Below are 27,749 nucleotides of genomic sequence, written 5' to 3' on the forward strand. Positions count from 1 at the left end.
ACCATTATTCCTCTTCCACCAAACTTTACAGTTGGCACTATGCATTGGGGTAGGTAGCGTTCGCCAAACCCAGATGATTCGTCCATCGGACTACCAGATGGTGACGAAAGATTCATCACACCAGAGAATGCGTTTCCACTGCTCCAGTGTCCAATGGCGGCGAGCTTTACACCACTCCAGAAGACACTTGGCATTGCACATGGTGATCTTAGGCTTGTGTGCGGCTGCTCAGCCATGGAAACCCATTTCACAAAGCTCCCGAGGAACAGTTCTTGTGCTGATGTTGGAACTTGGTTGTGAGTGTTAGTGATGATTTTTATACGCTTCAGCAGTCCTGTTCTGTGAGCTTGTGTGGCCTACTTCACGGCTGAGCCTTTGTTGGCCTGAGACATTATCACTTCACAATAAAAGCGCTTACAGTTGACCAGAGCAGCTCTAGCAGGGCAGAAATTTGACAAACTGACTGGTTGGAAAGGTGGCATCCTATGACAGTACCACATTGAAAGTCACTGAGCTCTTCAGTAAGGCCATTCTACCGTGGTGTAGAAATTCTATCCAAAAGGAAGAGATTGCAGATTCTTCAAAACAACTTTTTATTATAAGATGTGCAAATCTGGAGCTGGTGAACAATCACTCAACAGTGCAGCGCTAAGAGCCCAACGAACAGAGTTGGGTCTCAGCTTTTATAACCTTTGTCAACATGTCAGTTTAGCAGGTGTGTGAGATCATGATGGGAACAGAGCGTACAAACAGGTGATAACGCCAGTTTTGTTACTCCTTTCTGCTGATAGAATTCTCGCTGGTGCTCAAGCTAGCCTCTTCTCTTTTCTCCACACAGCTTTTTCTGAAAGAAACGAAAAGAACAGGATGGGCCAAAAACTGGTCTCAGACGGCCCTTTGTCTTTAGCCACGTGACTAAGTTACTCAGAAACAAAAGAGGAAAAACACAAAGTGGAAATGTACAGCTTTAAGGCTCATGTGCATAAGTATATTTTTTTCCACCATAACTGTCAATGTTTGTCTATGGAGATTGCATGGGTGTGTGCTCGATTTTATATACCTGTCAGCAACAGATGTGGCTGAAATAGCTGAATCCACTCATTTGAAGGGGTGTCCACATACTTTTGTATATACAGTGTACCTTCCACACCCGTCAACACACAGCCAGACTATGATTTGGCCTGTCATTCCAAATAATGCCCCTCAGCCAAAAAGTCCCCACCCGCATCACAATGGGATTTGATAAACTATTAGCGTCCGTTGCTATATCAATGGTGTGATGACCTAATGACTTGAATTTTGGAGCTCATTCTTTTCATCCCCACTATGCAAAAAAGGCTGATTTCTGTGACAATTTCGCTGTTTAAACACGTTTTGTTTAGCTAATCGAATTTAAACATGGCTTCGTACTACTTCTGGGTAACTTGTTGACATTACAACATCAAATCCATGTCTTAAACATTGCAAAGAAAACAGCTTGACACATTATTGTTACTTACCTTACAGATCAGGAAGACCTCTAATCTCCGCTCCATTCATATGCAAATGTATTTGATTCATACACTGCCTTGTCTGGCTGTCATGTAACCTACCCTTCCCTTATCTACACTGACATAATATAATTTCAGTAGTCCTCAATTTGGATTTATTTTTATTTTTATCTCGCATAGCTCATTAGTACACCCTTGTGGTTGAATATATATGTGCAGTAACTATTGTAGATCCTCAGATACAACAATGAACTATGTGGAACTAATAAATAGACAGACCGTTCTCTCTGCTACCTCACAGCAAGCAGTACCGATGCACCAAGTCTGGAACCAACAGGACCCTGACCAGCTTCTACCCCCAAACCATAGACTGTTCTCTCTGCTACCTCACAGCAAGCAGTACCGATGCACCAAGTCTGGAACCAACAGGACCCTGACCAGCTTCTACCCCCAAACCATAGCAGAGAGAACAGTCTACCGCACAGCAAGCAGTACCGATGCACCTTGTCTGGAACCAACAGGACCCTGACCAGCTTCTACCCACAAGCCATAAGACTGCTACATAGTTAGTCTGGGTAGCTATTTGTTAACTACTTAAATATCCATACTGAACAAACATTTATTCTGGATCCAAACTAGCTGCTGCCAAAGCAAAATTAAGGCAGTTTATACAATTTTAAAAACATTACAATACATTCACAGATTTCACAACACACTGTGTGCCCTCAGGCCCCGTCTCCACCACTACCACATTTCTACAGTACTAAATCCATGTGTATGTGTGTGCATAGTGCGTATGTTATCGTGTGTGTATGCATGTGCCTGTGCCTATGTTTGTTGCTTAACAGTCCCCGCTGTTCCATAAGGTGCTTTTTTAATGTTTTTTCAATCTAATTTTACTGCTTGCGTCAGTTACTTGATGTGGAATAGAGTTTCATGTAGTCATGGCTCTATGTAGTACTGTGCGCCTTCCGTAGTCTGTTCTGGACTTGGGGACTGTGAAGAGACCTCTTGTGGCATGTCTTGCGGGATATGCATGGGTGTTTGAGCTGTGTGCCAGTAGTTTAGACAGACAGCTCGGTGCATTCAACATGAAAATACCTCTCATAAATGAAACTAGTGATGAAGTCAATCTCTCCTCCACTTTGAGCCATGAGAGATTGACATGGATATTATTAATATTAGCTCTCTGTGTACATCCAAGGACCAGCCGTGCTGCCCTGATCTGAGACAATTGCAATTTTCCTAATTCCTTTTTTGTGGCACCTGACCACACGACTGAACAGTAGTCCAGGTGCAACAAAACTAGGGCCTGTAGGACCTGCCTTGTTGATAGTGTTGTTGAGAAGGTAGAAACTAGGGCCTGTAGGACCTGCCTTGTTGATAGTACTGTTGAGAAGGTAGAAACTAGGGCCTGTAGGACCTGCCTTGTTGATAGTACTGTTGAGAAGGTAGAAACTAGGGCCTGTAGGACCTGCCTTGTTGATAGTACTGTTGAGAAGGTAGAAACTAGGGCCTGTAGGACCTGCCTTGTTGATAGTGTTGTTAAGAAGGTAGAAACTAGGGCCTGTAGGACCTGCCTTGTTGATAGTGCTGTTAAGAAGGTAGAAACTAGGGCCTGTAGGACCTGCCTTGTTGATAAGAAGGCAGAGCGTCGCTTTATTATTATCGACAGACTTCTACCCGTCTTAGCTACTACTGCGTCAATATGTTTAGTCATCTCAATTTCCGCATTATTTATTACAAGATTTAGTTGAGGTTTAGGGTTTAGTGCTTTTAGTTTTAGAAATATTATTAGGGCAAATGTATTTCTTGCCACCTACTCTGAAACTAATTGCAGCTCTTTGAGTGTTGCAGTCATTTCAGTCGCTGTAGTAGCTGATGTGTATAGTGTTGAGTCATCTGCATACATAGAAACTCTGGCTTTACTCAAAGTCAGTGGCATGTCATTATAAATGCAACATGCAACAATTTCAAAGGTTTTACTGAGTTACAGTTCATATAAGGAAATCAGCCAATTGAAATAAATTCATTTGGCCCTAATCTATGGATTTCACATGACTGGGAATACAGAAATGAATCTGTTGGTTACCGATACATTAAAAGAAGGTAGGGACATGGATCAGAAAACCAGTCAGTATCTGGTGTGACCACCATTTGCCTCCTGCAGCATGACACATCGCCTTCACATAGAGTTGATCAGGCTGTTGATTGTGGCCTATTGTCCCACTCCTCTTCAGTGGCTGTGCGAGGTTGCTGGATATTGGCGTAAACTGGAACAAGCTGTTGTACATGTCAATCCGTAGCAGCCCACACATGCAATTGGTGACATTTTTTTAGCCATTATTTTACCAGGTAAGTTGACAGAACACGTTCTCATTTACAGCAACAACCTGGGGAATAGTTATAGGAGGGGGATGAATGAGCCGATTGGAAACTGGGGATGATTAGGTGACCGTGATGGTTTGAGAATTTAGCCAGGACACCAGGGTTAACACCCCTACTCTTACCATAAGTGCTATGGGATCTTTAAAGAGTCAGGACACCCGTTTAACATCCCATCTGAAAGACAGCACCTGACACAGAGCAGTGTCCCCAATCACTGCCCTGGGGTATTGGGATATTTTTTTAGACCAAAGGAAAGAGTGCCTCCTACTGGCCCTCCAACACCACTTCCAGCAGCATCTGGTCTCCCATCCAGGGACTGACCAGGACCAACCCTGCTTAGCTTCAGAAGCAAGCCAGCAGTGGTATGCAGGGTGGTATGCTGCTGGCTATAAATGACAGGTTAGTATGCAGGCCAGTATGCAGGCCATGAAAGAACTGGGACAGTTTCAGCTTCCAGGAATTGTGCACAGATCCTTACATTTTAGAGTGGCCTTTTGTTGTCCCAAGCACAAGGTGCAGCTGTGTAAGGATCATGCAGTTTGATTAATCAACTTCTTGATATGCCAACCCTGTCAGGTGGATTGATTATCTTGGAAAAAGAGAAATGCAAACTAAAAGGGATGTAAACATATTTGTGCACAAAATTTGAGAGAAATAAGCTTTTTGTGTGTATAAAACATTTCTGGGATTTTTTTTCAGCTCATGAAACATTGGACCAACACTTCACATGTTGTGTTTACATTTGTGTTGATACTTTTTGCACTAACTCTTGACTCATCACATACGCTGCTGTTACTGGTTATGATCTATCCTGTTGCCTAGTCACTTTATCCCTACCTATATGTACATATCTACCTCAATTACCTCGTACCCTTGCAAATCGACTCAGTACTGGTACCGTGTGTATACAGCCATGTTATCATTGACTCAGTACTGGTACCCCGTGTATACAGCCATGTTATCATTGACTCAGTACTGGTACTCCGTGTATACAGCTATGTTATCATTGACTCAGTACTGGTACCCCGTGTATACAGCAATGTTATCAGTGACTCAGTACTGGTACACCGTGTATACAGCCATGTTATCAGTGACTCAGTACTGGTACACCGTGTATACAGCCATGTTATCAGTGACTCAGTACTGGTACACCGTGTATACAGCCATGTTATCAGTGACTCAGTACTGGTACACCGTGTATACAGCCATGTTATCAGTGACTCAGTACTGGTACACCGTGTATACAACCATGTTATCGTTACTGATTGCATATTTATTCCTTGTTATTATTTCTCTCTGCAATGTTGGGGAAGGCCCGTAAGCATTTCACTGTTAGTCTACATCTGTTGTTTTAAGAAGCATGTGACAAATAATATTTGATTTGAATGTAATGGTGGTGTACTAAAAGCAAAAGAAAAGATCAGTTTGACATTAAGGCTTCCTACTCCAAACGTCACCATCATGGTTAAGACTGTACCAATAACACATTTATATTTGAGTATTTCAGCTGAAATCAAACCTAGAAAACCATGTAGCACATCTTACTGTGAACAGTTCAGTTTTAATTGGAAAGCCAATGGACGACAAGTACTTTTTAATATTTCAGATACAGCTCTCAATATAACATTGTAAAAACAACAATAACCTTCTTGTAACATGAGCCAGTGTGAATGTTGTGGTTGTGACTGACTGGGGACATTAAGTGTTTAATAGTCTACTTCTGCAGTGAAACAATTCAAAGCCCACTCCTCTACCACACATACCATGTTCTTCTGGAATCACTCCTTCATCCAAATATTTCCCAGAAAATATAGCACCCATTTTTCAACATATGTATTTTTCCTACTTTTAACTTCATTTAACTTTTTCTCTTTACTTACCAGATGCATTGTAACCTTTGCTATTTGAGCAGGTGCAGCAGCCTACTATTTGCAATCAAGCAGACGTGGAGGTGAGAAGAGAAATGCTTAGATGTTATGAGTATGTGGTGTCTGATGAAGTCAGTTTAGGGCGATGTGTCCACCCATCCTTTTGAAGGGCTATAGTGGCCATATGAACATCTACTTAATTATATCCAGGAATTAACATGATATCTACTCCGGCTTCTTTCTGAAAGACACTTTGTCTTTGGTCTCTTGGAGTTTCTCTGCCAACTTGTCCTTGTTATCCCCAATCCTCCCCGACAGACGATCTCTGGTCTCTTCCATCTTCTCAGAGAACCTGTCCTTGGTCTCCTCCATCTTCTCAGAGAGGCGTCCCCTGGTCTCCTCCATCTTGTCCTGCAGATACTCCTTAACAGGCGGTGGGGTGGTCATGTGGCCATGTTTACGGAGGTACCTGATCGAGAGGGATGTCCCCCCTAATGTCACGGTGTACCTGGCTGGGGTGGCAATCTGGCAATAAACAACATGGACATTGTGTTTAATGTGATTTGTATGATGCGTTTAGATGAATGTGGTGATTTAGCTCTGGGCCAACACTCAAAAGAACTGCCATAGTTCAACATGCAGTCCAAACGTGTAATGAGATGAGCATTCTTACCTTGTACATGGCATACGCAGTCAGTGCATAGCCACTCTGGGAATGCTCCAACAGCTTAACAAGCTTCTCCGGGAATCCAACATACTCCAGAAACGGAACCACATTTATACCCCTAAATGGTTAATTTAATATGGTTAATTTTCTATGACACATCAAGTCAGTCAAGTGTCAACAACTAAAATAATGACCATCACTGGGCCCAGCCTAGTCTGAGCCAAAATAAAGCAGGCCAGGTATACACTATTCTGATTAAACAATCAGGGTTGTCTATCTAAATGAGACTCAGCTGTGTCTGTGTCAGCCAGTAACCTCAGGTTGACCGGGGGATGGAGAAAAGCCCATTATCACTACTGCCCATATAGAGAGGAGTAACAGAAACAGCCTCAGAAAAACATCTCACATTGTACATGAATGTTTATGGGTTTGTCTTTGTCCCTTCCTCTCATTTCAGTTTGCAAAGTAATATTTTGATATTGCTGTACAACTTTATTACTCGTAACTTTCTGCATGGCAGCGTAGCATAGAACTGTTTGTTATAATATCGTGTTCCTTATTATGTACTTTGAATTTCATGCTGCATTTTTGTGATACAGAGCTCCCTTGCAAAAGAGACATTGGGACTTCCCTACATAGATAAAGATTAAATCAAACTTACTGCATGGCAGCATAATAAAATGTCCCGAACCACATGGAAGAGGTGATGAGGTGAAGGGGAATCATGACCTTCCCATACTGCTTTAGAGTTCTCCTGAACCTCTGGACCAGCCCAATGGACCGGTCCCCCAGGATATCCTCCTGGCCTGGGTCAGCCTGGCTATGGCCTTCTTCCGTGGTGGACTTACGGGGTGCTGTGGTCCACACTGCTCCTGATGTGCTCACCCAGCGTGGGCTGGGGATGAGGCAAGAGTTCCTGAGGAAGTAGGAGGCCATCCGTGGACCCAAGATAGTGGACGGCTGCAAGGTAACTGGGCCCAGAAGCATGGAGCGCAGGGCAGCTGATTGCCACAACGCTCTCTGGTTAAAGAGATGCTGCATCTTCTTACTGTTGCTGCCAAGTCCACCCTCTGTAGCAAAACAACACACACTTGGTTCCAATGAGCGTTTTTGTATTCACACGTTTTATTCAACAACATAGCTAAAAACCAATCATTATTGATGGATGACATTAACGCGACTAGTGTAATACTTGGTGCATGTTGAATGTGTAAAACAGAACAATGCCATAGCTACCTTAGTTGAATAACGGTTCAGTAAAGTTGATCCAGTTGCTGAAATGGAAGACAAGCAAACTTAAGCTAGTTATCTAGGATAACCATCCAACTCAATGTTCTATCACTCACTCATGTTCAATGAACTTCTTTCTATCTTGGTATTGAACCACAATTTAATGTAGCTAGCTCGCTGATCGCTACACAAATCAAAGCATGGATTGCATTAATAGTTTAAAGATAAGCAACACCTTGACCAATTCTGCAATCAAACTTTTTTATTTGTGCAACAACAGTTCATCATTCACCATTTTCTACGATTTCTGTTCAAGTCTACGCCTACAATTGGATGCATACTTCCGATTACACAGAACGCACTGCAATTGCTTCTGCAACCCAATACTGCAAGGCGAACGCAGCGTTCCATTGGACTTGTGTACCAAAACTCAATGATCGAGGTACGCACGTCGTTGGCTAACTAGCCGTAGGGGTTAGTTAGCAACATTTTAATTTCATTTAACCTTTACTTAACTAGGCAAGCCAGTTAAGAACTAATTATTATTAACAATGAAGGCCTACCCGGGCCAACCTCTCCCATAACACGGACGACGCTGGGCCAATTGTGCTATGTCCTATGGGACTCCCGGTCGGTTGTGATACAGCCCAGGATCGAACCAGGGTCTGTAGTGACGCCTCTAGCACTGAGATGCAGTACCTTAGATCGCTGTGCCACTCGGGAGGCCCCAAACATCGCACAACGTTGATGGCAACACACAATGTAAGCCACCAACAAAACGTACATTTATCATCATATACTTAAATGAACGTACTTGACAATCCGACATGGTGTTTCGTTCTTTCAACCCAGGCTAAAGTTTCGATTTGTCCTTCTGGCATTCAGCAGAAAATCCTCACGTCGCATAAATATTGCGTCAAGTGATAGGCCCGCAAGGATTTGTGGGAAGAGTAGTCCAGACATCCGGCAGCTCTGCACCACCAAACACGCCACTGACGTTTGTTGCGTTTTCTACAAAAATTGAAAGCATCACTTGATCACACAAAACACAATGAAAGCATGTTGATTTTCTTCACCTATTACATCATGTGTTCCCCTATAGCTAACAGATAATGTGAGAAAAAGTAATGTTACATAACAGCAGTCAGTCATCAAAAAGCATCCATCACACTCCGGGCCAGTAGGGTGCGGGATACCGTATATTTTGGTGTTGGAAACTACAAAATGACGACCGTCGCAAACGCTTAATGGCGGAAAACTCAAGTGAGTGTGAACACTGTGGTTTTTAACATTGTTATGCGGTCTTGTAGCTAAATGTACAGTGCCGTTCGTTAGCTAGCTTTTTTTCCCCATAATGTTTTCAACACGTTTAAATAATTACATTGTACTTTGCTCTTTGCACCAAGCGACTTGTAAAGTGTGTTTTTCATATGTGCAAATGATGCTATCCAGGATGAAATATTCTTAGCCAGTTAGCTTGCTACTGTAACCAGCTAGCTGGTGCTACTTCCACTCAAACTAAGTTACACATTGTTGTTATTGATCTTTTTCCAGTTCAGAAGCTGCTCATCTCATATACAGAACACAAACAGCTTTCAACTGGCACTTTCATACTGTCTAACTAGCTAAATAATTTAGATACATTTGAAAAACCAAGTACCAGTAATGTTAGCTTAGAAGATGCATTTCACTAGCATATAACCTTAGCTACCTTGTTCTGTGAAAGTAAATAACATCTCTTGATTTTACAAATTATTTGCAGAAATTTACTGAAGTTGAACGTGCCATTGCAATTATTTTGACAAAACACTCCTGCCAAAGTTGACTCTTCTCTGACCAGTGGAGATGGCAGAGGTTGATCAGGCTGTGGACCTGTCCAAGACAGAGACAGGAGAGGGTGGGAATGGGCATCTGTCTTCCAGTGCAGACCGAAACAGTGGGTCCAGTACAGGACAGAAGTCTACCACCAAGAGGAAGCATGACGATGAGGAAGAGGATGACTGCTCTCCAACTAAGACACAGGTAAGAAATGGATGAATTAGAAAGGATCTGAACTGATTAATTAGATAACTATTGAATGAGATATCAGTGAATCATCTCCCTCTCTCGATCTCTCCCCCCCACCCCATTTACCAGCATGGTCATGGAGAGAAGGTGGCGACCCACTACAACACGCTCCAGGAGACCGGCCTCGCTGCCAGGAGCCAGAGCAGAATATTCTACATGAGGAATTTCAACAACTGGCTTAAAAGTGTTCTAATTGGTGAGATTCTAAATTACTATTAAAAATGTTTCCACTGTTCATCTGCTAGCTGATTTAAATACAGAAGATTCCTCCGGGCGAGTTTGCACTCAGTTAGTCTTTATCTTTGTGGTTATGATATCTTGTAAACTAGTGGTCCCTCCCATCCTCCCAGGTGAGATCCTGGACACGGTACGTCAGAGCCGCAGAGAGCTGTCTGTTCTGGATCTGGGCTGTGGGAAAGGTGGAGACCTGCTCAAGTGGAGGAAAGGACACATTAGCCGGTTGGTCTGTGCAGGTAGGGACAGGACAATATTTAGCCATTTTTTTCTGTCTGAGTAACAGTCAGCATGATTACAAAAAGCTTGTTCCCAACCACATCTAAGATCTTTCTCAGTCTTCCCTCGATTGCTTGTGTCCTCTCCTCGCTGGTGTTCTGAGCAGTAGGTACAGAGGACATGAGAAATGGGGGAAGGCCTGTTGAAAAGAAGCCTTGGGGTGAACTACTGTTTATTTTTCATGTTGTGTTCTCAGACATAGCAGCAGTGTCAGTGGAGCAGTGCCAGGTTCGTTATGAGTATATGAGGAAGAGGGGTCATCCTAACGAGCGTATCTTCTCTGCAGAGTTCATCACAGCCGACTGTACCAAGGTACACACAGACACAGCCTCTCTCTACACATACAACACAAAGTGGTCATTTGTTTTGGTCTGTAAAAACTAGAAAATCAGAATATCACAATGTTCTGTGTGCAGAAATAAATGTAACTTTCACTCATACATTATCCCAGTGTAGAGGCACCGTGTCACATTGCCCAGTGTAGAGGCACCGTTTCACATTGCCCAGTGTAGAGACACCATGTCACATTGCCCAGTGTAGAGACACCATGTCACATTGCCCAGTGTAGAGACACCATGTCACATTGCCCGGTGTAGAGGCACCGTGTCACATTGCCCGGTGTAGAGGCACCGTGTCACATTGCCCGGTGTAGAGGCACCGTGTCACATTGCCCGGTGTAGAGGCACCGTGTCACATTGCCCGGTGTAGAGGCACCATTCATTCACAACATTCTTCCAACCTCTTGATACCACCAACATTGCATGGTGGTATTTAATCTGTTTCCCCTCTTTCTTCAGGAGCTGCTGACAGACAAGCTGAAGGATCCTAAGATGGAGTTTGATGTGACCAGCTGTCAGTTTGTGTACCACTACTCCTTTGAGACTCAGCAGCAGGCGGACCTGATGTTGAAGAACGCCTGTGAGAGGCTGAGACCAGGAGGATACTTCATAGGCACCACACCAGATGCATATGAACTGGTGTAAGTAGATACTTCATAGGCACCACACCAGACATATTTGAAATGGCTGTGCGTGATGACATAGTGCACATAAAAAATTACTTTTACGTTTAATTTCAGTACCAAAAACAAATGTTATGGGTTTCCATTGCATTTTCAAATTGAGACAACTGATGCTTTTGTCACAAATTTAGTTTGATTATATAGCGTGTGTGCCAACGGCTGGCAGAGGTTGGGAAGGATACCTACATGATATTATGGCCATTTATATTAGTCAAACGGCAGTCAAGCATCGCTCATCATGTCACCAGAATAAGACCCTCAATATTTATTGGAAAGAAGCATCTAGCTCATCACCAGGAACTTTCACCACCCTGTGAAGTTCATCTCAACTTGTTTCATCTGTAGCCTTGTAAACTGCATGGTTTCCTGACGAGTCATAGTGGGAGGACTACACAACATATCCCGTGACTCCCAAGTTTACTTCAATTAAATGCTTATTATCAATGTTTGCCCGTAAAAGCAGTTCCACCACTATTTCTCGCATAATTCATTTTAGAGACAAAAAGTGTATTTTGTTTGGTCGACATTTGGAAAGTTTACCGACGTGCTCTTTCTGAGGCCTATCGTGACATTTTATTCTTCCAACATACTTTACTCGCATTAAAGGGTTGGTGGAAACCTGGTTAGTAGTGTGTGTGGTGTGTTTTAAAAAAAATATATATATATGGGCATTTGCACCATATACATGATACCAATTTCAGCTTCAAGATGCCGGCAATTTGAAAAAAACTAAAAGGTAGCTTGTGCTGATATATTGGCACATTTGAACCATGTCGCACACTGTAGCTTACGAACTCGGTGGGTAGTGCTAAAACAATGGCATCTGAATTCTGACTTTTTTTTGCACGTTCACCATTGAGCCATTCTGCGTAGATTATTAGATCTCTCAATGCCTTGAGCAGTGTTTAATGTCTCAGGAACCACTTTACTGTATGTAGTGATACTCACAGCCTTTGACTGAGGATATTGTCAGTGGCTTGATGACATATCTACCTGCTGGTCTGATGGTTACTGTCAGTGGCTTGATGACATCGTATCTACCTGATGGTTACTGTCAGTGGCTTGGTGACATGATATCTACCTGATGGTTACTGTCAGTGGCTTGGTGACATGATATCTACCTGCTGGTCTGATGGTTACTGTCAGTGGCTTGATGACATCGTATCTACCTGATGGTTACTGTCAGTGGCTTGGTGACATGATATCTACCTGATGGTTACTGTCAGTGGCTTGGTGACATGATATCTACCTGATGGTTACTGTCAGTGGCTTGATGACATGGTATCTACCTGATGGTTACTGTCAGTGGCTTGGTGACATGATATCTACCTGATGGTTACTGTCAGTGGCTTGATGACATGGTATCTACCTGATGGTTACTGTCAGTGGCTTGGTGACATGATATCTACCTCATGGTTACTGTCAGTGGCTTGATGACATTTCAACCTGCTGATCTGATGGTTACTGTCAGTGGCTTGATGACATGGTATCAACCTGCTGGTCTGATGGTTACTGTCAGTAGCTTGATGACATGGTATCAACCTGCTGGTCTGATGGTTACTGTCAGTGGCTTGATGACATGGTATCAACCTGCTGGTCTGATGGTTACTGTCAGTGGCTTAATGACATGGTATCTCCCTGATGGTTACTGTCAGTGGCTTGGTGACATGGTATCAACCTGCTGGTCTGATGGTTACTGTCAGTGGCTTGATGACATTTCAACCTGCTGGTCTGATGGTTACTGTCAGTGGCTTGATGACATGGTATCAACCTGCTGGTCTGATGGTTACTGTCAGTAGCTTGATGACATGGTATCAACCTGCTGGTCTGATGGTTACTGTCAGTGGCTTGATGACATGGTATCAACCTGCTGGTCTGATGGTTACTGTCAGTGGCTTAATGACATGGTATCTCCCTGATGGTTACTGTCAGTGGCTTGGTGACATGATATCTACCTGATGGTTACTGTCAGTGGCTTGATGACATGGTATCAACCTGCTGGTCTGATGGTTACTGTCAGTGGCTTGATGACATTTCAACCTGCTGGTCTGATGGTTACTGTCAGTGGCTTGATGACATGATATCTACCTGCTGGTCTAATTGTTACTGTCAGTGGCTTGATGACATGGTATCGACCTGATGGTTACTGTCAGTGGCTTGATGACATGATCTCTACCTGCTGGTCTGATGGTTACTGTCAGTGGCTTGATCACATGATCTCTACCTGCTGGTCTGATGGTTACTGTCAGTGGCTTGATGACATATCAACCTGCTGGTGTGATGGTTACTGTCAATGGCTTGATGACATGATATCATCCTGATGGTTACTGTCAGTGGCTTGATAACATGGTATCAACCTGATGGTTACTGTCAGTGTCTTGATCACATGATCTCTACCTGCTGGTCTGATGGTTACTGTCAGTGGCTTGATGACATATCAACCTGCTGGTGTGATGGTTACTGTCAATGGCTTGATGACATGATATCATCCTGATGGTTACTGTCAGTGGCTTGATAACATGGTATCAACCTGATGGTTACTGTCAGTGTCTTGATGACATGATATCAACCTGACGGTTACTGTCAGTGGCTTGATGATATGGTATCAACCTGCTGGTCTGATGGTTACTGTCAGTGGCTTGATGACATGGTATCTACCTGCTGGTCTAATGGTTACTGTCAGTGGCTTGATGACATGATTGATAGACTTGATGGCTTGTGTTCTTTTCCCCTTCAGGAAGCGTGTGGAGACCTTAGACTCTAACTCCTTTGGTAACGAGGTGTTCAGCGTGACGTTTCAGAAGAAGGGAGACTACCCTCTGTTCGGTTGTCAGTATGACTTTAATCTGGAGGGGGTGGTCAATGTCCCAGAGTTCCTGGTTTACTTCCCTCTGTTTGAAGAGTAAGTGTTGTGACATTTTGGTCAAGTGAATCCACTTGCTTGTGAAAATTGAATGTCTTTACCAGGGGTTGGAACTGATTCATTTCCAATCGTTTCATTCTGAACAGAACCACCATTTGGTTTGGCCTTTACACTGTTCCGACCAGCAAAATAAAGTTCTGGACCTGTTCAAACCCCCCCCAAAAAGTACTGGTGTATATTAACCTGTGAAATTACGTTTTTTACAGTTACCTTGTTAAATTACTTCACCAATCAGTGCGGATAGAGAAGGCAAGCTAGTTGTTTACATGTGTGTTGAACAGAAGTGTAGCCTATGGCGCAAGATGCGACTGAAACTTTGCGGATGGGAAGAGAGTGAGAGCGTGTTGAGGAGGAGGCTTGAAGTGCTGGGCATGTTATGACATGCATTATCTGAATTAGGACCTACAGAGGAGCAGCTTCTTTGGAGGAACTTTGAATGTCCTTTGAGCTAGCTATCTAACAAGCTACAGCTATCTAACAAGCTGCAGCTATCTAACAAGCTACAGCTATCTAACAAGCTACAGCTATCTAACAAGCTACAGCTATCTAACAAGCTACAGCTATCTAACAAGCTACAGCTATCTAACAAGCTACAGCTATCTAACAAGCTACAGCTATCTAACAAGCTACAGCTATCTAACAAGCTACAGCTATCTAACAAGCTACAGCTATCTAACAAGCTACAGCTATCTAACAAGCTACAGCTATCAAACAAGCTACAGCTATCAAACAAGCTACGGCTATCAAACAAGCTACGGCTATCAAACAAGCTACGGCTATCAAACAAGCTACGGCTATCAAACAAGCTACGGCTATCAAACAAGCTACGGCTATCAAACAAGCTACGGCTATCAAACAAGCTACGGCTATCTAACAAGCTACGGCTATCTAACAAGCTACGGCTATCTAACAAGCTACGGCTATCTAACAAGCTTGTGTATGCAGAGCGGCACCAGAATTAAAAACACGTCTTACCTTTTTAATAATAATAATCCAACATAAAATGTGAACTAGGCCTATAGTATCTTTAACTAACATTGAAAAAGTGAATCCATTCTACTCTAGCTAATACTCTAGCTAATAATGAAGCTTGTAACGTCAGTACAGTAGCCTGGGCTTCAGAGGGGGGGGGGGGGGGGGCTACAGTAGCCTTAACACCACACATACTAGAGCAGATGTTCAGACTGCGGACACTAGAATATGTTTCTCAGTGAGACGGCGAGGGCTTTTTTGGGGGGGACTAGAAAAACATTTATGGAATGTAAAATATCGGAATTAACAGGTTCCCATGCTTGTAAAATATCGGAATTAACAGGTTCCCATGCTTTTAAAATATTGGAATTAACAGGTTCCCATGCTTTTAAAATATCGGAATTAACAGGTTCCCATGCTTTTAAAATATTGGAATTAACAGGTTCCCATGCTTTTAAAATATTGGTATTAACAGGTTTCCATGCTTTTAAAATCACGGTATGGATGACTTTCATTCCAAGTTCTGTTTCACTTCCTTAAACATTTTATTTTTCGTTTTTCTGTTCTGTTCCCTGAACTGGTAACCGGTTCCAACCCCTGGGCATAACATTTGTTTTTAACATTTTGTAGGAAGGCAGGGAACTGTCTTGACTTGGTATTTTAGTCATATTGTAATATTAGAAGATACCAGAAGATGGTGGACAAAGTATGACATGGAATCAGTCATGCACCTGGCAAAACTTGACCTCACAAAAATAATGCTTACATTGATAACGTCTTTATATTCAATGGTAAATAAATGTTGTAGTTGTTCTATGTTATGATCCCAAGTGTCACAATGTCTGAGATTCTTGTAAATATACTTTGTAATATCACCAGAGAGCTAAACTAGTGTGTTCTATTGACAGGATGGCCAAGAAGTACAACATGCGTCTGGTGTTTAAGAAAACGTTCTCCCAGTTCTTTGAGGAGCACATAAAGAACGACCAGCACAAGATGTTGATGCAGAGGATGCAAGCGCTGGAGGTGGGGATCAATATACACTACCAGTCTAAAGTTTGGACACCTAGTCATTCAAGGGTTTTTCTTGACTTTTTCTTGACTATTTTCTACATTGTAAAATTAATAGTGAAGACATCAAAACTATGAAATGGCACTCATGGAATCATGTAGTAACCAAAAAACTGTTAAACAAATGGAAAATATATTTGAGATTCTTCAAAGTAGCCACCTTTTGCCTTGACAGCTTTGCACACTCTTGGCATTCTCTCTACCAGCTTCACCTGGAATTATTTTCTAATAGTCTTGAAGGAGTTCCCACATATGCTGAGCACTTGTTGGCTGCTTTTCCTTCACTCTGCGGTCCAACTCATCCCAAACCATCTCAATTGGGTTGTAGGGTGACTGTGGAGGCCAGGTCATCTGATGCAGCACTCCATCACGCTCCTTCTTGGTAAAATAGCCTGGAGGTGTGTTGGGTCATTGTCCTGTTGAGAAACTGTTGAAAAACAAATGATAGTCCCCCTAATCGCAAACCAGATGGGATGGCGTATCGCTGCAGAATGATGTGGTAGCCATGCTGGTTAAGTGTGCCATGAATTCTAAATTAATGACTGACAGTGTCACCAGCAAAGCACCATCACACCTCCTCCCTGCTTCACGGTGGGAACCACACATGTGGAGATAATAATTTAAACTTCTCTGCTTCTCACATAGACATGGCTGCTGGAATCAAATCCCAAATGTGGACTCATCAGACCAAAGGACAGATTTCCACCGGTCTAATTGCTTGTGTTTCTTGGCCAAAGCAAGTCTCTTCTTCTTATTGGTGTCCTTTAGTAGTGGTTTCTTTGCAGCAATTTGACCATGAAGGCCTGATTCACGCGGTCTCTTCTGAACAGTTGATGTGTCTCTTACTTGAACTCTGTGAATCATTTATTTGGGATGCAATCTGATGTGCAGTTAACTCTACTGAACTTATCCTCTGCAGAGGTAAATATGGGTCTTCCTTTCCTGTGATGGTCCTCATGAGAACCAGTTTCATTATAGCGCTTGATGGTTTTTGCGACTGCACTTGAAGAACCTTTCAAAGTTCTTGATATTTTCCAGATTCACTGACCTTTTTCCTAAAGTAATGATGAACTATAGTTTCTCATTGCTTATTTGAGCTGATCTTGTCATAATATTTTACCAAATAGACCTATCTTCTGTATACCATCCCTACCTTGTCACAACGCAAATGATTGGCTCAAACGCATTAAGAAGGAAAGAAATTCCACAAATGAACTTTTACCAAGGCAGACCTGTTAATTGAAATGCATTCCAGGTGACTACCTCATAAAGCTGGTTGTGAGAATGCCAAGAGTGTGCAAAGTTATCAAGACAAAGGGTGGCTACTTGAAGAATCTCAAATATAAAATGTATGATGACTCTCAGGTACAGACACACCAGTACCTCTGTTAATGATATGGCTCTCTCTGGTACAGACACACCAGTACCTCTGTTAATGATATGAAGTGAAGGTAACACAGTTCCAATCTGGACAGAAAAGCTGTACTTTAGGTGAATGCAATACAAAGGTCACACTAATTTATTAAAGCAAACTTTTTATGTTTCAATGATGTCCCATAGCTGTTGACATGAGGATTAGTTCGTTCTTCAGATAGCGTGTGTCTGTGTAGCATCTGGAAACAAGATCAAGTCTTCACTAGCCTGGAGCGACAGCCTTCAAATTGATCATGTCCCTGTTTAGGACCTCCGCAGAGAAAGAGGTGTTCTTAACATCAGTAACCAAGGACAAGTCTCTTCATGTATCCGGAGTGTATTATAGACCCGCAGAGTCTACGGCCACACGTTGTGACTCAACCTGGCTCAATAGAACTTGGAAGTTGCTGTAATTGTGTTGTTGTGTCAGTCTTTCCCGACAGACAACAAGAACAAGTCATCCTCAGACAACCTTGATGATTATGATCACGCCAAGGAGAAGGCTGACAGCCCTAATGTCAGGCTGCCGTTGGTAAGAGAATGAATGTCTGGGGACCTGTTTTCATATTGACAAGCACAACTCCATGACTACAATAGATATTTAGATGCAGTGTTTTCAGTGTAAACTTAAACCACCAAAGTATGTAGAAAAGATAACGGAACAATATATTTTTCAATATGATCATCTTCAAGAACTAACAATCACCAAAATAAAAGACAGTCAGGGAGAGTCTATAAAACACATTTCATGGCATCCATTGATTTATTGAAAATGTTTGAGTCACTCAGACAGCATAAGAACACTGCAAAATGTGTACAATTGCAGTAAATTTGTTTTAAAACATTACAATTTCATCTCCGCAGCCAAGAGGGCCTCTAAAACCATGCCATTCCCCCCCCCCCCCCCCCCCTCCCCTACGGCAACTATGTCTCTGCTGCTAAAATAAATCTTAGGGGAAGCTAAGATTACCATGAGATATCACTTTGAACCTTTTAGCTTTTGTGAAACTACTTTATTTAAAGGGGCAATCTGCTATTTAAATACATATTTGGACTGTTAAATTAATGCTATAACCATTGATTCTTGAAGAATATAACATATAAATGCCTCATGAGATTAGTTCAACTGTCCTACCCCATCAGAACCCAAAATACTGCCTTGTTTTCTCTAAGGTAAATAATGAAATTGTCAACAAACACACTATAGCCCCCAAACCTGGTTAAAACTATACTTTTGATCTCATGGATGATCAGCCCTTGGATCCATAGATCTGTCTCTTTTTGTGGTTACTTTTCTCCAGCCCCATCCCTCATATTTTTACCAAAACAAGTGGAGGGATGGGCTTTGTTGTTGTTGTTGGAAGTGCAGATTGCCCCTTAAAGAAATGTTAATGATGCAGTCAGTGAAAGTTTACACACATTTAATAGATGCATTTCTAATCAAGAGTCTTTCATGGTACCTAAGGACAGTGTTTTAGAATGAACATTATACTATCTAATACTTGACCATGTTCAGAAACATTAGAATATTCAATACTTGATCATGTTCAGAAACAGCCGTGTGACCATTCTGTATTGCCTCTTGTCTGTTCTGTACAGGGAACATTGAGCAAGTCTGAGTGGGAGGCAACAAGTATGTACCATGGGTTTGGTTTCTAACCTGTCCTGTTAACTGCTTCTACTAACAGTATTAGTCATTAGTTCAGGATATAATTCTAAGTATTAATCTACTGTTTCTAATCTAATTTTACAGTGTAATAAATGTCAGTAAAGGCTGAAATGTATTGTTTCACAGCTAGAGATGTAAAGATGAATGTATATTACATAATGTTTACTTCAATAGTCTTTCTGGTTTAGAGACAACGCAGTGGTGTTATTAATTGTTAGCTTGGTCGTGGATATTAGGCATAGTACTGTCATAATGATTTCTCTACAGAATCTCGTATAGGACAATATAAAACTTTAAAGGCCCAGTGCACTCAAAAATGTCACTTTCATATATATGTCCACACTGAGGTTGGAGTGATACTGTGACATTGTGAAAAGTATATGGTATAAGAGCTGTTTGAAAAGACTGCTTGAAATTTCAGCCTGTTTTGGCGGGGTGGCATTTTGGCCTGGTGATGTAGTGGGGTCATCTTTGATATGTGTATATTATATAACTCACATATGACCCATGAATCGACTATCCAATTAATATAATTAAAGTCTATCTGATTCCTTTTAACATTATAGTAAAACCATGCGCATTCAAGTATTATGCTTTTGCCGACAAAGATCAAGAAATGGTCATGAGAAGCAAATATCAAAGCTTTGTATTATTTAATAACTTAGTCAAATGAATGGATACACATACAAAGCATATTTATAGACATATACACTGAACAAAAATATGAACACAACATGTAAAGTGTTGGTACCATGTTTCATGAGCTGAAATAAATTATCCCAGAAATGTTCCATATCCACAAAAAGCTGATTTCACTCAAATTTTGTCCACAAATTAATTTACATCCCTGTTAGTGAGCATTTCTCCTTTGCCAAGATATGACACACCTGTCAGCTTCTTGATAATCCATCCACCTAATTAAACAGAATGATTATTACACAAGTGCACCTTGTGCTGGGGACAAGGCCACTAAAATATACAGTTTTGTCACAACACAATGCCACAGATGTCTCAAGTTTTGAGGGAGTGTGCAATTGGCATGCTGACTGCAGGACTGTCTACCAGAGCTGTTGCCAGAGAATGGAAGGTTAATTTCTCTTCCATAAACTGCCTCCAATGTCTTTTTAGAGAATTTGGCAGTACGTTCAACCGGCCTCACAACCTCAGACAGTGTGATTGGCGTTGTGTGGACGAGCGGTTTGCTGATGTCAACGTTGTGAATAGAGTGTTCCATGGTGGCGGTGGGGTTGTTTTATGGGCAGGCATAAGCTACGGACAACAAACACCTTTGCATTTTATCGTTGGAAAAGTGAATGCTCAGAGACACCGTGACGAGATCTGGCCATTCATCCGCCGCCATCACCTCATGTTTCAGCATGGTAATGCATAGTCCCATGTTGCAAGGATCTGTACACAATTCCTGGAAGCTGAAAATGCCCCAGTTCTTCCATGGCCTGCATACTCACCAGACATCTCACCCATGTTTGGGATGCTCTGGATTGACGTGTAAAACCGCTTGTTCCAGTTCCTTTCGCACATTAAAGAGGAGGGGGACAAGAGGCCACAATCAACAGCCTGATCAACTCGCTATGTGGAGATGTCACGCTGCATGAGGCAAATGGAGGTCACGCCAGATACTGACTGGTTTTCTGATCCACGCCCCTACTTTTTTTTTAAGGTGTCTGTGACCAACAGATTCATATCTGTTTTCCCAGTCATGTGAAATCTATAGATTAGGGCCTAATGAATTTATTTCAATTGACTGTTGAGTGTAACTCAGTAAAAAAAAATCATTGTTGCGTGTTGTGCTTATATGTTCAGTATAGGTCCTAGGTTAACTTACAAGACCAAGCATGAAAAATGAGATGCCTAATAGGCCAAAAGACCTAGGAAATGAGAATTCCTGGATGGATACGATAAGAGACAGAACACTGGGGTTTCATTCCATTTAGAACATTTGAAGGTGTAACTTTTCAACCCAAATAGAAGTGTATGAAACAAACCTAGGCTACTGTATATAAATAGCTATATGGTGGTAGTCAAGCTGAGGTTAATCAATGAACATTTTTGATTAGCTAGGTTGGCTAACGTCAGAGGGTGGGATGGCTGACTGGTCCTTGGCCATGCGGCCAGAGGTGACCGAGAGCACTTAAATTAGGGCTGAGCCAACAGTAACATCACCAGCCGGTAAATTAATTTATAGACCAATAAGAGTTCCAAACCTCTCTGCCAATAACAGCTAGTTTTTGGTTTTCCCCTCCCCACTCAGATCACTAACAGACAGTCATAGCAAAATTCTTGCTTGAGAAATTGCTCTTGCTAAGAAGCTATTTTTGTTTCTTTGTTTTCAATTAAATTGGTCAAAATCGCAGTAAGGTACACTATATATACAAGTATGTGGACACCCCTTCACATTAGTGGTTTCTGCTGTTTCAGCCACACCAGTTACTGACAGGTGTATAAAATCGAGCTCACAGCCATGCAATCTCCATAGACAAACATTGCCAGTGGAATAGTCATCTGTAAGTGCTGTTATTGTGAAGTTGAAACGTAAAAATGGTCTGTCCTCGGTTGCGACACTCACTACTGAGTTCCAAACTACCTCTGGAAGCAACGTTAGCACAAGAACTGACATCGCCGCCATTGCACTCTGGACCAGTGGAGGCGCGTTCTCTTGAGTGAAGAATCACGCTTCACCATCTGGCAGTCCAATGGATGAAGCAGGGTTTGGCGGATGCCAGGAAAATGCTACCTGACCAAATGCATAGTGCCAACTGTAAAGTTTGGTGGAGGAGGAATAATTGTTTGGGGCTGTTTTTCATGGTTCGGGCTTGGCCACTTAGTTCCAGGGAAGGGAAATTTCAACGCTACAGCATACAATGACATAGACGATTCTGTGCTACCAGCTTTGTGGCAACAGTTTGGGGAAGGCCCTTTCCTGTTTCAGCATGACAATACCCCCATGCACAAAGCGAGGTCCATACAGAAATGGTTTGTCGAGATCGGTGTGGAAGAACTTGACTGGCCTGCCCAGAGCCCTGACATCAACTCCATCGAACATCTTTGGGTTGAATTGGAAGGCTGACTGCGAGCCAGGCCTAATTGCTCAACATCAGTGCCAGACCTCACTAATGCTTTTGTGGCTGAATGGAAGCAAGTCCCTGCAGCAACGTTCCAACATCTAGTGGAAAGCCTTCCCAGAAGAGTTGAGGCTGTTATAGCAGCAAAGGGGGGACCAACTCCATATTAATGCCCATGATCTTGGAATGAGAGGTTCGATGTGCAGATGTCCAGATACTTTTGATCATGTAGTGTACTTAATCGTTACCCAGAAATTATTTGCTATTGAGATTAAAGCGGCTGCAATGAACCTTTTTAATATTGTTGCTTTTTTAAATTCTACGATGTAGGACAGGGTAAAAATAAAAAGCCTTGATTGAGGTTAGTGTCCAAACCTTTGACTGGTACTGCATATCTACAGAAATAGGACCCAACCTGCTTCTGTTTGAGTGAGTGTTTAATAGCCTACTGATTCTGTGAGCCTCAAGCAACCACATGTCAGATGAACAATTTCACAAATTGGTCTGTTGTTTTAATATTTTCTGTAGTAAAGGCTTCACACGTTTTGTTTCTGCTACTCTGTTTACAGTTTGACAATACATGTATGTGGTAGCTAACTGGCTTGTTAATTGGATAATCTTTGAGGCTTTGAGTGTTCTTCTACTATGATCTCAAAGAAAGAAAGTTGATATGAAAACCAATAGAACAGGAGATAAATGCTGGGATTGTCTTTTATAAATGAATCGCTTTAATTATGAGTTGAGCTTGAGAAATAAAAATAGTACCTCTTAAATCGTGACCATCAAAACAGTTTTTAACATACATTTAGAATTATTTGTTGTGCATTGACTGTGCTTAAAAGCACATGTTTAACACCAGTACCAGCATTTTAAGGAGTTGCTATCACGCTGTCTGACAGGTGCTCCTCAAACTAGGCTGTGTATGCTGTTTGATAAACAAGAATCATGAAGACTAATGAAAATACACGCGCGCCAATTTAATTCCACTAAATTATGCAAATGAACACTATAGACTGACCGGTGTAATGTATTTTCAGCAGCTAACCAATTAACGGTTAAACGTTAACATCCCATAACCTTACTGTGATTGTTACTTCATGACCATTTGAATAAAAACTAAAAATAGTTTCTTAGCAAAGAGCAATTTCTCAAGCAAGAATTTAGCTAGGATTGTTTGGGAGTGGTCTGAAAACTGAAAACTAGCTGTTATTGGCAGAGGGGTTTGGAACTCTCTTATTGGTCTATTAACTAATTCACTGCCAGGTGATGGCACCAGGCAGGTCAAAACTCCATCCCACCTAAACAGGCTGAAATTATAGGCAGTCTTTTCAAACAGCTCCTAAACTAAAAGGGCCTTTATCATTTTCGCAGTATTATTCCATCCTCAGTGTGGACATACAGTGCAATCGGAAAGTATTCAGACCCCTTCACTTTTTTTTCACTTTCTTACGTTGCAGCCTTATTTTAATATGTATTAAATTCATGGTTTTCCTTCATCAATCTACACACAATACCCCATAATTACAAAATCGAGAACAGATTTTGGGACATTTTTGCACATTTATTACAAATAAACAGACCTTATTTACGTATTCAGACCCGTTGCTATGAGACTCCAAATTGAGCTCAGGTGCATCCTATTTCCATTGATCATTCATGAGATGTTTCTACAACCTGATTGGAGTCCACCTTTGGTAAATTCAATTGATTGGACATGATTTGGGACACCTGTCTGAGGTTCCACAGTTGACAGGTCATGTCAGAGCAAAAACCAAGCCATGAGATTGAAGGAAATGTCCGTAGAGCTCCGAGACATGATTGTGTCGAAGCACAGATCTGGGGAAGGGTACAACAAAATGTCTGCAGCATTGGCCAAGGATGTGTCTTGGAACCCGATCATGACAGAGGTCCTCTGTGGAGATGCGAGAACCTTCCAGAAGGACAATTTCTGCAGCACTCCATTAATCAGGCCTTCATGGTTGAGTGGCCAGACTGAAGCCACACCTCAGTAAAATGACCGCACGCTTGGAGTTTGCCAAATGGCACATAAAGGACTCTGACCATGAGAGACAAGATTCTCTGGTCTGATGAAACCAAGTTTGAACTCTTTGGCCTGAATGCAAAGAGTCACGTCTGTAGGAAAACAGGCACCGCTCATCACCTGGCCAATACCATCCCTACAGTGACTCATGATGGTTGCGGCGTTATGCAGTGGGGATTTTTTTCAGTGGCACGGACTGGGAGACTAGTCAGGATGAGGGAAAGATGAATGGAGCAAAGTACAGAGGTCCTTGATGAAACCTGCTCCAGAGTGCTCAGGACCTCAGACTGGAGTGAAGGTTCACTTTCCAACAGGACAATGACACTAAGCACACAACCAAGAGAATGCAGGGGTGGCTTCGGGACAAGACTCTGAATGTCCTTGAGTGGCCCAGCCAGAGCCCGGACTTGAACCCGATCAAACATCTCTGGAGAGACCTGTAAAAAGCTGTGTCCAACCCTACAGAACTTGAGAGGATCTTCAGAGAAGAATAGGATACACTCCCCAAATACAGGTGTGCCAAGCTTGTAGTGTCATACCCAAGAAGACTTCAAAGTACTGAATACTTGTGTAAATATAATACTTACGTTTAAAAACAACAACAAAAATCAATTTACAAACATTTCTACAAACCTGTTTTTGCTTTGTCATGATGGGGTATTGTGTGTAGATTGATGAGGGGGAAAAACAATGTAATCCATTTTAGAATAAAGCTGTAACGTAACAATGTAGAAAAAATGAAGCAGTCTGAATATTTTCTGAATGCACTGTATAAATAAAACACAGCTAAATCATGTTTTTGACTGCACTAGGCCTTTTAATCAAGAACATGTAAGTCAATATTTTTGGTTGGACCAAATTCTTCTGCTCTGAGTTGAGGTTGTGACACTGCAGTGGCCTGTCTGCTAATGAGTTGTTTTAATTATGTTTGATTAATATCTCTCTTTAATACTCTTCCTGCACTAGCTAATGAGGACCCTGTTAAATTTAACTCTTTCTTCCATCTCTCTCTCTTCATCTCTCTCTCTAAGGCATATACCTGGTGTTTGCATTTGAGAAAATGTCCTGAATGCCAGAGAAGAGAACCCCAGGTTGACTCGTCAATATTACACTGTTTTTTTGTTTGGTATGTTTGGGGGGGGGATTTTTTTTAAGAAATGACTTGCTGCCCACTGCAGAGCATGGTAAAAAAAATGTAGTTTTAATGTTTTCCTGTTGTGAAATATTATTGGTTTGAGTAAGCTTGTCTTGCCTATCCATCCATCAATCTATCCTCTGGTTCTTATTATATCAGCTACAGCCAGACTGTTGTCGTCATCTGTAGCTCATATCTGTCCAGTTTTTACTTCACCTTTATCCTGGTCATTTAACCTAGTGATGTCTTTTAACTGGAGTGATGTGTATTATACAACGGGTGGGTCTAATCCTGAATGCTGATTGGTTAAAAGCGCATTCCAGCCGGTGTCTATTCCACAAGTTACCACTGGCTAAATCTATGACGTTAAAATGCTTATTTACTCCGTTCCATCTGACTGCACAATCCTGTCTCATCAGCCCAGCCAGGCCATTTATAACCTTGATCTCCACTATAAAAAGTATCTAGACATTATCTCACTTTTTTTAGACTAACTTTTAGTTTTCAACAGTCCTTTAAGAGTTTCAATAACATCCTATTTATTATTTAAGTGATAATGCCCTTAAAGCTGGTATTTTGAAGGTATATTGGCACGGTTTGCTGGCCTGAGACAACACACTCATGCCAATATATCCTCCAAACACTGCCTTTGAGGGCATTATCACTTAAATAATAAATAGGGTGTTACTTACTCTTAAATGACATTTAAGGATGCATAGCACAGGCATCAAAGTAGTCATACATTTTCACATTTCAGAATTGCAAATGATGGGCAGCTTTGGGTACTGGCTCCAACACACATTTCTACCAGATTTGGACTATTTCCAGGTAGAAGCCTATTTCTCTGCAGTCCAGTCTCACTGCTGAATTGATTCTTCAAGAGGATTAGATCAGTGGATCAATGCATGTTCGAAGTAAGATGACCTTGTAGAGGTATTTTAAGGCTCAACTAGGATTCAGGTAATCACCCTGATCAACACATCAAACCTTTATGTAACCCTATGTTGATTACCTGGTGTATGTGTTCTGTCTATTCTCTATCTTGTGCACTACTATTGACCAGGGCCCATTGGCCCCCCCAAGGAATTTACCTAAAATGAGTTGAATTGAGGAAACCTGTTCCAAAGTATTCCCACAAATAAAATAACATGTGATCGTCTCTCAATGTAATCAAGGTATGAAATGATTGTCATGTTCAATTACAATGTATTTTTGGGCCCGCGGCTAAATCTAGTTGTCTACCCCTGATGATGCAGTATATTGCGACATCAGAATTTGAAATTGTGAAAGGAGTTCGCTATTCATGTTATCATATTAATTTAGCGGTCAATATTTGACCAAAGCACTGGTTCCAGTCCAAGTACCTATGCGATCTAGCAAACCCCAGACATTTGTTGGATGACATGAAAATAGAGCCCTTTGGCCACACACACTAGTGGCGGGTTTGTCGTCAAAATGAGAATGCATGAGCATAAAATAATCCCATACCTATTGGAAAATATGGTGGGGTGGATCTTTGATTTTAAGGGGTTATTTTGCTTCTGCTGGTCCTGGGGCCCTTTTTAAGATCAACTATATAATGAACAGCATCATGAACTTTACCCAGTACACGGACATTTTAGCCAAAAAACCTGGTTGCCTCTGTCAGGAGGCTGAAACTTGGCCGCAAGAGGATCTTCCAGCAAGACAAAAACCTCAAGCTCACAAAATACACAAAGAAATTGTTTATTGGCCACAAAATCAACAGCAATTGACAACTTAGTCTCCAGACTTGAACCCCATTGAAAACCTGTGGTTTGATTTGAAGGGGGCAGTCCATAAGTACTGACGAAGGACATCAAGGACCTGGAAGGAGTCTGTAAAGAGGAATGGTCTCAGATCCCTCCCAATGTGTTCTCCAACATAAAACATTTTAGAAAAAGGCTCAGGGCCGTTATCCTCCCACGGCGAGGTATTGAAAACGGGTGTTTCCTTGAATGCTCTTCATGCATCCATGAACCAACCATGAAAGCCCTCTGTAATAGTCACTGCATTCCTCATCTACTTCAAACATAGACATAAACATTTACAGTGCATTCGGAAAGTATTCAGACCCCTTGACTTTTTCCACATTTTGTTACATTACAGCCTTATTCTAAAATCGATTAATAAAAATATCTTCCTCAATCTACACACATTTCCTCATAATGACAAACTGAAAA

The 27,749-nt window shown here is 41.8% G+C and overlaps 2 protein-coding genes across 2 annotated transcripts; one reads left to right on the forward strand and one right to left on the reverse strand.

Moving 5' to 3' along the window:
- Window positions 1-5,457: 5,457 nt before the first annotated feature.
- On the reverse strand, window positions 5,458-8,565 carry LOC139392450 (family with sequence similarity 210 member Aa). The gene is made up of 5 exons (XM_071140443.1): window positions 8,458-8,565; window positions 7,650-7,687; window positions 7,075-7,483; window positions 6,420-6,531; window positions 5,458-6,271 (listed from the first exon to the last, which is right to left on the reverse strand). The coding sequence occupies exons 3-5, from the start codon at window positions 7,452-7,454 to the stop codon at window positions 5,972-5,974; spliced, it is 792 nt and encodes a 263-aa protein (XP_070996544.1). The 5' UTR covers window positions 7,455-7,483; window positions 7,650-7,687; window positions 8,458-8,565; the 3' UTR covers window positions 5,458-5,971.
- A 235-nt stretch (window positions 8,566-8,800) lies between these two features.
- Window positions 8,801-26,707, forward strand: LOC139392449 (RNA (guanine-7-) methyltransferase). Its single transcript, XM_071140442.1, has 11 exons — window positions 8,801-8,906; window positions 9,406-9,665; window positions 9,780-9,906; window positions 10,061-10,183; window positions 10,420-10,535; window positions 11,021-11,202; window positions 13,982-14,146; window positions 16,048-16,165; window positions 18,054-18,155; window positions 19,223-19,256; window positions 25,445-26,707. Exons 2-11 carry the CDS (start codon window positions 9,489-9,491, stop codon window positions 25,480-25,482), a joined length of 1,182 nt encoding a protein of 393 aa, XP_070996543.1. The 5' UTR covers window positions 8,801-8,906; window positions 9,406-9,488; the 3' UTR covers window positions 25,483-26,707.
- The last annotated feature ends 1,042 nt before the right edge of the window (window positions 26,708-27,749 follow it).

Source organism: Oncorhynchus clarkii, chromosome 32, assembly GCF_045791955.1.
Source record: "Oncorhynchus clarkii lewisi isolate Uvic-CL-2024 chromosome 32, UVic_Ocla_1.0, whole genome shotgun sequence".
Taxonomy (NCBI): Eukaryota; Metazoa; Chordata; class Actinopteri; order Salmoniformes; family Salmonidae; genus Oncorhynchus; species Oncorhynchus clarkii.